Source organism: Homalodisca vitripennis, chromosome 4 (genome assembly GCF_021130785.1).
Source record: "Homalodisca vitripennis isolate AUS2020 chromosome 4, UT_GWSS_2.1, whole genome shotgun sequence".
Taxonomy (NCBI): Eukaryota; Metazoa; Arthropoda; class Insecta; order Hemiptera; family Cicadellidae; genus Homalodisca; species Homalodisca vitripennis.
Window position 1 is genome coordinate 85676017 of NC_060210.1, and position 13275 is coordinate 85689291.

General features: G+C 32.5%; 1 protein-coding gene across 1 annotated transcript; it reads left to right on the forward strand.

Moving 5' to 3' along the window:
- The first annotated feature begins 4933 nt into the window (after positions 1–4933).
- Positions 4934–12245, forward strand: LOC124361072. Its single transcript, XM_046815107.1, has 3 exons — positions 4934–5423; positions 8780–8979; positions 12135–12245. The coding sequence occupies exons 1-3, from the start codon at positions 4934–4936 to the stop codon at positions 12243–12245; spliced, it is 801 nt and encodes a 266-aa protein (XP_046671063.1).
- The last annotated feature ends 1030 nt before the right edge of the window (positions 12246–13275 follow it).

A 13275-nucleotide genomic window follows, 5' to 3' on the forward strand; every position in this document is an offset into this window, starting at 1 on the left:
AAGTACAATGATAAAAGGGAAAAATCCCCGCTACGATAATCGTTTTAAAGTGTATTTGCATGAACTACGGCAAAGAAGAAATACTTAATTGATGTAGGACTAGCAGTTACCTGCGACTTAGCACGCAATCTCTCAGGATTTGCACCTGTATCAGCACTTCTGGTTTAAGTGAATTTTATTTCCGACGCCAATTTTTATTTTCCTTCTTCCCACGATCAAGAAAATATGTTAAAAATATCATATTTTTATAGTGATTGTAATTTACATCGTAGTTGATTTTGCCTTTTTCCCGATCAAGAAATTATATATACATACACAGCTCTGACAAGCCTACTTTTGTCAAAAGACAACTAGTTTAGGTTTTATAATAGTCTTTAAATAAGTAAAGATTGGACTACATCTGCACTGCTAGCAGTCAATCACCCCTTTTGCAAGTAATTTAGTAGTTATATGATCTCCGCTGGCTCGAGCGAATTATATCCGACGCCAATGTTGAGTTTGCCTTGCTTGCCAAGATCAAGAAAATATATATCACAGATCAGAGAAACCCACTTCTGCCAAAAGTGAACTAAGATGAGTTTTATATGAGTCTTTAAATTTATAAATTTTTGCTTTTATTATAATAACTTTCTTTTATTATAACCATCTTTCTTTTATTATAGTAAAAGAAAGATGGCATCATTGTCTTTTAGATGTAATACTTAGTATTTGATAAAAATGTACATTCCAAACTACTATAACAATGAAACCAAGCGTTTGCTTCTCTATAAACTAAAAATATCTTAGTAAATTTAGAGCTGGAATTGGTACATTAGTTCAAAATCACAGTCCATCGAACTCTCATCTAGCATAGCTCTTGCCGACTGCTTCAAATGTTCTGACCATCCTATGTTTTAGATCATTTTCAAGGTACAGGATGAGCACTTACATAATCGCTGAAATCTAAAACGGCTTTAAAAATAATGGTTATTCCTACCATTATTAGAAACTGATCAGATTAGAATGTACTCTTTATAAATGTAAACAAATTGAAAATATTAAACAATGATTACATTAGATATACTCTTTTAATTAATGCAACTTAGAGACCAAGATTGGATTTTCGGTATTTTAAGTACCTATTTTGTATCCTAGAGGGATTTTCGAAGTTATAATAGGCCTATATTCATCCCAGGCACCGTACGAATGTCCATGTAAAATTTTACTAGAATGGGTTAAATAGTTTACGCGTATAAGCAAATCAAACAAACAAAGGCACTTTCGCATTTATAATATTGTTAAAATTATGTTTTAAGTCAAATTATGCATAAACCAGACTTTGCAAAAGTTCGTAAGTATTTAACGAGTGCAAATTTTAAAAGCATTGCCATATTTTTAAATTTAAGGACGATTTATGTAAATAACTAGCAGTTACCAGCGGTGTCTCACGCAATTTCGTAGGCTTTGCACGTGTACGAAAGCTTCTGATTGCAGTGAATATATTTTTGTAACCTTTTTCGAATTTGTCTAGTTGCTACTCAAAGTAATACGTCGAAATGTGTATATTTATGACCACTGCAATTTACTCCGGTCTTAGAGTTTTTGTTCTATATGTGTTTTTGCCCTGTTTTCCGATCTAGCATCTAGTATAAGTTAAATTAGTTGCCAATTACAAAAGTTAACGGCTTGATTAGTTGCCAATTGAGCAGTGTAGCGTGTACAACGGTTATCGCAAGATAACCAGATCAAGGAACGTCGAGCGTGGTTGCTGCTTGGATGGGTGACCGCTAAGCGATCCTTTTTTTGCAAGCAGCCCACCTGCCTGGCCATTGGTAGTGGTTCGGAAGTCACCTTTAAGCCGTTGGTCCTCAGGTTAAGTGAGAGGGCTTCTTAGCCATAACTTCGCCTGGTAGATAAGACAACTTTATTTTACTTTACTTTGATTATGTTAAAATGTGGATTGTTCATTAGAACAAGAAGCTGCGAAACTTGTTTGGAGGAAGGTATTGGTTCTGCCAGCCCAAAGTGATGAAAGTAGTTTTGTAAACATATAAAGGTAATTATTTATCGATAGTTTCAATTTGAATTAGTAAATAATATCATACATATCTAATCTAACACTTCTGGTCCAGCCACTTTTGGATTTCAAAGAAAGATCTACAGGTGTGAAAAGTGTAACAGACATTTTAAAACGTTTGAGAAGAAATATCATAATAAAAGTTCTCAGCTTTAGGTTTTTCCTGTGTTTGATAGTAAAATCTATATGAAAACCACATGTAATTTTTATAACGCTTCAGCAAATCGGGTAACATTTGTAAACCAATCAGTAAGTACCAGAATTAGAAGTGACTGAGTCAGTCAGTATCTGAATGAGTTACACATGTAGCAGAGTAGTATATTGTAAATATACAGTAAATGGCATTGTATAAAAGAAGCTAAAGAATACTAAGCTAACTGTCTCTAATTTCGAAGTCATCTCTTTAGATTACATTTCAAGCTTCAGACATTATGTTCCTATACAAGCTGGTGCGAGGCGTGGTAGATGATCCTACTAGCCTGGCCGTCTTATCTTATCGCGTACCTTCATTCAACAGTAGGAGCAACCTTCTGTTCTCGGTTCCATTCTGCCGCACGACGGCTCACGCTTCCTCGCCGCTCTACCGGGTGATGAGGTTGTACAATTTTATACAGAGCTTAGGGTCTGATGCAGACATTTTTTTTGACTCACAAAATGTATTTAGAATTAAATGCCTCAGAAGTTTAAATTAACTAATCAGCTGTAAACAATGTAATTAATTTTTATTGTACCTATGTTTGTAACTGTTTGATATTCCATCCAATTAATTGTTTGTTCCTATTTATTTCATGTGCATATATTTATTACTCATTTTTTGTTGTTATCATTGATACATTTATTATTATTGTTATGGATTGTTATAGATTTATTTATTCTCTTTCGTTAACTTATAAGTTAAAAGTTATAGATTATATAAGTTACAGGCAATAGCCTGTAAGTAAAATTTATTTTATGTTATCACATAATTTAAAACTATATATAAAGTGAAGTGAGTGAAGAACATTCCCACAGTTAATTGTTTATATGTAATAACTGCTTTATTGTAAATGGTCAATACTGTTATAAAGCATGCAAATAAAATAAAATAAAATAAAATAAAATTATTATATTACATTAAATATAGGTATTTCATGACTCTAGGATAAAATGTATGGTTCTAGTTAGAAGTATGTTCTATTTAATTATTTAGGCCGATCTCCTTTTTCCCTTATTCTACTCGCTACTGGCCTGTTAACACAGTAAGGGAGAGTGACAGTTCAAGGTTGATAATGGTATTGATAAAAATGTTTGGATACACAAACTGATATTTATTAATACACAAAAAGGATTTTGGTCATGCTTCATCTCTACCTCAGATCTAAAGTTCCATTTTTTAGACCGTTCCCTCTAAGACAAAGGTTGACTACTTGACTTATTTAAATAACTTTTGCTAAATGAAAGGTTTGAAGTGCCAAATCTGTGAACTTAAATACAGTTATGTAACTTTCGTTCGGTACGATTTCTTTAGCTACATTACATGTTAGCCCTCTAGCCCTCTAAGCTGATGGTATTAAGTTGCTCTAAAAGTAACTAACAATCCATTGTTTGAAAATCTCATGATTGGAATAGTTTGCCCTGTATTAACAGAGGAAGTAAAAAAATAGCAATGATTTTATTTCACCATACAAAAACGGAACTGCCATTAAATGAGGCAAAACCCCAAGTTTATGTGACGTGGAAGGATGCAAAATGATATTCAAGTACATCACAAAATTAGGACTACACTGAGGCTGATGATTATAAATTTCAAATAGTAAGTATTATTAAATGTTTTGGAGTTATTCTCACCAATGACAGTAACTAAGGTATGGAAATACAAAATTTGGCTCATAAAGGCTTTTAAGCATGCTATAATTTGATAAGTTCTATACTATACCAAAGAAAAAAAATCAGAATTCACAAAATTAGTATCTATCCAGTGCTTCTATATGGATCTGAAATTTTTATATTAAAAAAAGGAAATAGTTTATGAAAACAAAATATTTAAAAAATGTACCGACCGACCTTGGACTATGGAGAATGGAGGATCAACAAAATCAGGAATTGAGACAGCTGTACCAGATACTGTAGCTGAAGTACGAAGTAGAAGGACCAGGTGGACCGGGCACGTCTTGAGCAAAGCTGATAGTTCAATGATGAAAACAATTCTGGGGAACCACCTGGAAGGTAGAAGATCTCTTTGAAGACCAAAGCTGAGGTGGTGTGACCTCAAGTACAAGATTAGAATTTGTTTCTTACATTCTGGAAGAGGAATCCACATCTAGAGACATCTGAAGACAATGAATGTGTAGATGGCAAATTACTACCTGCGTACAAACGGTCACATCAGTAAGCAAGTAAGTATTATTTGTTAGGTAAATCCAAAATTATAGTATTTTCCAAAGACTTTTATAATTTGGAATCAACTGAATTTATTTTTACGGAATTTAAAGATTACAAATGCTATAAGAATTGTATTTATATTTGCGAAAAAATGAGACGAAAGGATGGTTAAACAATATACTACTTGGTGAGAATGAATTGAATTGCCCAGCGGTTTCCAGCCGTCTACGTGCAATTGAGTCGGGAGCAGGTTTAGACAGACAAAGCTACCGATCGACTGGGACAATTGACAACACGAAACCACTCAAGTGCTTACCCCATTGTGACAAGTCAGCACGGCTCGGTGTGACGTTCTTCCGTCGAGAGCGACAACAGTTCTGTGGGCGGAAGGAGGGTGGGGAGGGGCATGACTCATCGGTAATGGATGATCCATATTTTCCCTGCAGAGATGAGCATGTGATAATAGCGCTAGTACGCGGTGTTATCTGTCGGGAGGGGGTTTGATCCATATAAGCGATGTCCGCGATCCTGCGTGACCATCCGACCATGAGTCCGCGACTGCTGTGTCTGCTGGCCTCACTTGCCGTGACGGTCCACGCCAGGACCGCAGGCTCCGCTCCCGCAAACGACCTCCAGGACTACCGTGCTAAATCTGACGTAGCCGAGTACCTCGCGGACATCCGTCTCTTGTACAAACTCTACGAGGAGTGCAGTGCGGCCGAGTTCGGCTCTTGTCTCAAGAAGAAAATTGTGGTGGCTCTCGATCGGGCGGCGAAATCGTCCAAACACCTCACGCTGGCGGAGGGCCTTACCTTTGTGAAAGATTCCGCAGCGCAGGACTCCGCCCCCGTGTCCGAAAAGGAGTTGGAGACGTCGCTCCCGCGTTCATTGGAAGACCGGGATAATACACTCAACCAAATGATACTGGACAAGATCATACATTTCTTCAAGACGCACACCCTGGAGTTTAAACTCTTCGAGGATGGCGATAGAAGTCTTGAAGAAGGTGAGCGAGAAAGAAACCAAGTGATATGAGCAATTGACACACAATAATAATTAAATTATGTAAGAAAAAAATAAACCAGAAAATTAATATTTGAAAAAATGCAACAGTACTATATAAATTCATTTCAAATTTATCATTGAAGCAATAAATATATGTCTGATAATAAAAACGGAAGCTTGAAGAGCAAATTAAGCCTTACAGCTTCTATCGAATGAAAATAATTTTATTAAATTAAATAAGTGGACTATAAAAATGCCATACTTGTATAAAACGGCAACTGAGAACTAACCTGTTCTAATTATGTAGTAATTAGTATGGTTATTACATGTCTCTGCTTTGAAACAGATATTCAAATCTTATACATAAATGCATAAAAATTACTAATTATTATTAATGGATAAATAAAATATATAAATGTTTAAAATTATTATAAAATAGGTTTTGTTTTCGAATTTAAAACCTAATTCAAGTTTAGCGTGAGTGCAATAAAGTAATTATTACGAATTGTTTCCTTTATGTTTCTAGTTTTTAGTAGCTATATTTATTTCGTGTATAAGACATAAACTTACAATATTTCTTGTTCCAAATATTCTAACAAATTTACATAAATTTATCATAAATATTATACTTAGAGTATAATTTAAAATAAGAAACTCGCTTTTGTTATTGATTAACCCACAAATAATCTAAAGCCTTGATTAGATGATTATCGGACATACTGTAATGTTGGAAGGAATAAAAACTTCATAATTTATCTCCTGTCTTAAAACTATATAGAAATTACCTTAATTACCTCCTCAAATAATGGTTTGTTAAAATATAGTCTTCATTCTGAAAAAAAAAAAAAAAAAAAAAAAAACACCACACATGATGTCTTTTTTCCATCAAATGACAATAGGTAATTGTTTGTTACTTTGGTACTAAAGTATGTTTGTTTGGTACATGATATATGCCCATAGTACTCAGTAAATTAGAAAATAAATCGTTATTTTGTAATAAATGAATTAATATTTCATTTTAAACTGACAAACTCAGCCGAACATACCTACCAATAACAACCATGTACACTCTGTTTAAACCTAAATCTGTGGATTGTTTAAAGGTTCTTCGGACATTAGTAATAACTGTAGTTTAAATTAACTATCAAAAATTAAATTGAAATATAAATTTCAACGAAAACGTAAAAAACTGAGATCAAACCCCTTGTTTGATGGCATATGACAGTTTATGAATACTAATATTATTGTAAAATGTGTCAATAGGTCTACTATTAATTACATTAATGCCGTTTATACTATAAGGTCTAATAAATATATTTGATTTTGGTCAATTTGAAATATTTTGATTTTAGCATTTTTAAAACCAGTTAATTGTAAACAAGTATAATTTGTTCCAGTAAATGTACTTCTAAGTTTGCATAACAACTATAAGAGAGTAAACAACACTGTCATTTAAAAAATAATAAAATACCGAATTATTGAAATTTATAGTTTAAAACTAACATAATACTGAGCAAAAATAAGTATAAAGAGCTGAAGAAAAACCTGTGAATGTAACTATTGTATTTTTTGCAGGGAATAAATTGTACAAAAATTTGTAGATAAACGTTTAACCCTCCAACTGTTGTTCATCAAAATTTTTGATAAACATAACCCATTGATGATTGTTGTTCATCAAAATTTTGATAAACAAACATTCCCTTGCATAATCACTCATTACAGTATATTCCGGCAACGTATCGATTCGATTCATGTACCATTGGATTCGGGATAAAAAAGCCTAAGGAATACTATAGTTTTAAATATGCAATATAACATGTATTGAAGTAAAACTGTATTAGTAAAACTTTTATTAGCAAACTCTTACATATACACCCTATTTTCACAATTTATGCGCATCGCTGCTTTTTGTTATATAGTGTTATTATAGTTTCATAAATTTGTATAATGCTTATGTGTTTCTGAAACTAGAATAAATTTGACACAAAATGGTAATCTCACTTTTGTAGTTTTCTTACTATAACTTGGTTTGCTAGGTATGGTCTCCCCCAAATTAAAAAAAAAGAAAATGTAAATTTTGAATTTCATGTAAAAAAAATTTTTAGTAAACATTTTTTTAAGGCCAAATTTAAATACTAATATTATTATATGTTTAATTCTGAACACAAATATATATACTTCTATATATATTACTTTTAATTTATATTTTTAATAATTTTTTTAAAAAACCCTTGCACGAGGCTCGAAAACATGCCGCCACTACAGGAAAAAAATGACCGCCAGTTGGAGGGTTAATCTAAAGTATGTATGTAGCTAATTAAATGTAAAGAACGCTTATTGAAATGGGTTATTTTCTTAATAAGCTAAAGAAAAATATTAAACATTTCCGACCAAAATGTACTTCTCATTACTACAGTAGAATATACATTCAAATCAAATCAAATATCCTTTATTTTCAAACAGACATATAACATGCATTGGATTGCGTCATAAATATTATAAAAATACAGGTACAGTTTATCCTGCATTATTATTATTCTGCATATAATAGCCCAACCATGTATAAGTAGAACTAATTGATGTAGTTTACTTAACAATCAGAGCACAGAGCCGTATAGCAATGACTAATCTAATGTTAGGGTATTACAGGTAAATAGGTAAATACTAGTTTTACGGTCAGCTGAGTATTTCTAGTAATTGGTCTGATACCATACGTTTTACTTTGTTGTAACTATTTGAAAATGTGTAATATTACAACTTGTATTCTTTCATTGTTAAGGAACATATCTTTATAAGATCGTCTATGGTTAAAATTTTATTTTTCAAACTAATATATTTCCGTGCTAAAATTCTTGTGATAGTGTTTATACCTATCAAGTGTTTGTATTTTCTAATATTAACAGTGCCTATAACATTGGAATTAGTTGACATTGTGTACTGGAAATCTTTATTACATTTTACAAGGTTAAGACCTTTAAAAGGATGTGTAACTTGACTGAGACTTATACTTATTTGTTATTTTCGGAGTCAATCTTGTGATACAGACGGAAAAGTGCAGTTTTATAATCTGCAGAGATATGATGAGTTTGGTTTTTCTAGATGCGATAGTTTAAAAGTAAAAATAGAATATTCATACTTTTATACTATATATCAAGAGAGATACGGAAAACAGTATTTTAGTTCTGATTTATAATACAATTTTCACCTCGTAATAAAGTGAATATTTGTAAAGTTTGGGTTATGTTTATTATTATGTGAACATGCAACACGTATCTTTCTTGCTAACCTAATAATTAATACGTGACAGAAACTTATTGTATGTTTTATGGAGCATTTACCAGCATTCATTATCTCCAGGTCGAGGGAGACGAAAGGGACTGAACTCCTTGCTGATGTTACCGTTGTTGCTGGGAGGGACGTTCATCCCCCTCGCATTCGGCGCCCTCGCCCTCCTGGCCGGCAAAGCTCTCATAGTCAGCAAGCTCGCGCTGGCCCTCGCCGCCATCATCGGACTCAAGAAACTGGTCGGCGGTGGAGGAGGCGGCGAGTCATACCAGGTACTCCAGGCAGATGATTCATAAATTGTAGAGCGTAGTAGCACAATATTGGTTTATTTGGCTCCTTCCAACATGTATTTTACAACCTCTTACATATTGTAGTTACTCCATATTTTTGTAACGTTTCGTGATGTAACACCTAATTTTAAAGCATCATCCTTCAAGCGACATGGTTTCCCTGTTGTTGTTTCGAATATCTCTGATCTTCTTCGTCTATTGGATCTAAAACTCTCTTCTGAGTTAAAAAGAGCCGTTATTTATTTTGACCTTTACTATTATAATCGGCCCGTAAATTTATTATTCATAAGTATTAGAAACTTTGAATTTGATGATCCAAAAATGTTTATATGTCTTAAAATGTGAAAAACAAGTATATATATATATATATATAAAATATATATTTTATTATATATATAATTGACCAGAATTTAAAACAAAATAAACATTTGAATCCATGGTATCCTATGGCCTTTCTATTATTTTCTTTATACCAGTACTCCATCGATTTCAAAAAGCTTGTTTCCTGATTAATGTCCGCACGTCTGACAATTTATTTTCCCAGTTTCAGAATCGTATGATCTTTATTTGGGCTCAACATTCAGTTTCCAAGTACCTTTCAGCATCCAGACTAAAGATTACGTGGACTGCATTCAAATTCTGTCTATTAAGCACGAACTATCAGTTCTACCAACTGTGCTAACTCAGTTTTTTGCACCATTCGATAAAATTTATTTCGACATTTTTATATAGGAAAGAGATATAAAATAAATACGGCCAATTGTATAAAGATATAACACCAGCTGATACTATAAATATAAGTTATTTTGCATAGCAGAGATTTAGTAAATAATACAAATATCGTACGTTGCAATTTAATAGAACAGCAGAAAATTTTACTCAGTTTCACCAAAAATACCAAGTATTTATAAAAATCAAATTAACAACATTTGCCATCGTTTGCCACATTGCAGATCTCGAAACGTAGTGTTACTGATTTTTGGTTTCACTGAACGATAGAAAATGTCCAGAAAAATCCTGTTTCCTTCACAATCCTTCCATCGTCAAAAATAAACTTCAAACAAAAGATGTTTTGTGCTATGAACCATAAGGGACTTCATATTTTATTTAAAGATATGTTTGGTTTGTTTGAAAATATTTTATTGGAGTAATTCCAGCTACAATTTGCATAAAATGGTGCTATTATGTTCTGGTGATTTGTATTTTAAACACTGTAAATCCAGGTTAAAGAATATAGTTTGTATTGAAGATGTAATTTAAGTTCTTCTGCAATTTCAGTAAGTAAAAATAATGTGTTACTATTTTTTCATAGAGTTTACATTGTGAGTGAAAATTATTATTGTCCTGTGAAGCAATTTTTTCATAACATTTAGTATGGGTACTGAACATTAAGGCATGATCCAGAATGTCAATTAGAATTACCCACAGAAGCCGGACAAGATTTTTCTTTGGTTACTGCCCCAAGTAAAATAGCTAGGCAATATTCAGTATTTATTTGCTTGAATAATGTAAACCAGAGTAGATTAAATGTAGCGAAAAGGATTTGAAGATTTATGAAATTAAATAAGTATTCATTATTTTTTTTTTTTTTTTTAATTATTCAATAACGGTTTTGTAAATTTCTTGAGCTATATAAAAGAAGTAAGAGGAGACATAGAATTGGATTCGAAAAGGGACACGAGACGATATGTCAACTAAGCGAACCTTTGATTCCTAATTATTCATAGCAACCGAAAATTTGAACGGAAAAAAGGAAGGAGAATCAAAGATATTTGGTGAATCATATACTAATATTACAGGCATGGTTTGATAAACCCTTATGAGATCAATAGCTCCCAGAGCTTGAAGTAAAAGCTAGAGCTGAAGGTTTCTAGAGATCAGGTTCCTGGACCCAGAGGAGTAAGAAAAATAGGAGAGCTGCAACTGAGTGAACGTAGTAACCAGTTTGTTACTGGGGGGTTTTAAATGTAAGACTGCTCCAGAACTGGTGTTTATTCAGGGAACATAGTTTTTAAATAAATGTCGTTTTGTGCTCGGAAGTTTTAAAGTAGAAGCGAACTTCTGAACTGCGACGGAAATGTACCAAATATTTTGAAGCTAGGTAGCATCAGGTTATTGTTTTACCTTACATATTATGTGTCCTTACTTTAACCTTTGTGAATATCTGTCATATCCTTTTGTACTGTGTATTTGTATGTTAAAAGTTTACCTCATCAATAATGAGCCAAGTCAATTTGCCATAACTATGAGTTAAAACAAATCATAATTATGATGGTCAGGGTTGATTCAATATTATGTTGAGATTCTATAGTCAATAATGAGTATTAAAAAAATAATATTGTCACAAATTTATTGGCTTGATGTATTGTGCTGATTAATAAACGTAGTCTCAAGTTCAAATCCCATTCACTCTGTTTTTTAACTTGACTATTCTAGCAAACACATTTCTAGTTCATCAAAAACTACTGAAGTACATACCTAACCAAAAGTGTATTTCAAATTGTTAGCTTAAGAAACTAATATATGGAAAAGCCTTTAGCTAAAGTTGGCAAAATTTCGCTTTTATCCCTCTAATTGTTTGCACCTAACGAGTTGAGCTATAAACTTGAAATGTTGCTTATAACTTAATTGCTACATAGAAGTAGACTTTGCATGGCTTTATTTGGGGTTTGACTGATCATTAGCAAAATCTAAATGTCCACAGGATACCTCCACATATGTAATAAAATAATTGATTTCGATGAAGGGTCCTCCATTGGGATTGACTGAGCGTCAGCGAAGTCTAACTGTCTATGTAGAGAACAAATTTTCAGCTGTAGACGTGACATTTTACATGAAACAGCAAAACCTTGTGGTGTGGGGGACTACCACCTCACTCATGGAAGGGATGGGAGTCTTATAAAATTGACTCAGAAATATCTTCCATCTTTGGTTTTTAATTTTGACTGAAGAATCACTGGATTTGAATCAAATATTTGAGAAAAGAAATATTCAGGTCATTGAGTAATTGCATACTATCACTTTCAGTGGACAAAGCATACTGTAACAGAATTTATTTTGCTTGCAGTGTCTAAATATTGTGAGACAGAACCACTGCTTGAGGAATTAAATGATTAATCTAAACCTCTATGTTACAGGTGGTCTCAGTCCCCCATCACGGTGCAGGACACTACAAGAGAAGTTTGGATGACGAAGCCCACCAACTTGCCTACAAAGGTCACCTTGGGGACAATTTTAAGGGTGCTTAACCCTCACCACCACCATGGCTAAAAGTGCTCATGCCAAAGATTGTGTAGTCATTGAACACACAACTAGAGTATCTTGTTATTTATTGTGTTTTCATAATTTATTAAATGGCTTTGTATATAGTATAAATTTATCTAGCAGACTATATTTTCCTTTACGTATTTTGCAATGATGATACATTTGATCATCAGAGTAAAATTATCGATTAAACGGCTGTATTTTATAATATTCTCTATTTGTATGTTAACAATAAACGTCATGCCAATGTGTTAGGAAGGCTATTTGCAGGAGAGTAACTGCTACTTAACAAGTTGTTAGTTTTTATAAAAACTTCACAACGGTTTTAGAAAGGGGTTTTCTGATAAATTAATTATAGCAAACTAACGTATTCTGTTGGTTGTGTAAACGCTCTAGAGTTAGAAAGATTAACAATGGTATTCTAAATATTATTTATTTAATTTTGCAAATAGAAAATGGAAAACTATATAAAGAATAGTAAATAATTTATAGGTCACTAGGTGTCTTAAACTACTGATTCTCATCAAAATTATTATCCATTCGACTAAAAGACCTAATTTTTCTCTTAATTCTGTTCCATAGTTTGTATGATCACAAAGGAGTATTTATCAAACTTCATAGATTCAAGGGTTCCCTTTAAGTTTGTACTAATTCTTAATCCCTTCATAAAACCCATCAGCACCCATCAGATCACCTTAATAGAGTTGATGAAGAAAAACAAAAAAAAGTATTGTGAGGTTATAATTCACATTGGTACCATATTTACCAGTATGCATATTCTTATGAATTGGCCATCATAAAATCTCAACTAAAAACAGTTTATAATAAATTGTATAAAACTATGTACTATGCACAGTTACTAATTTTTAAGAAGGACCCTATTACTCAGAAATTTTTGTTATATCTTGAACAATATTACTCAGAAATCAGTAATATTGTTATATCTTGAGTAGTAAGAAATAGTAAATATAGGCATGGAAATAAACTTACACACGTTTTAAACTTCAAATATTG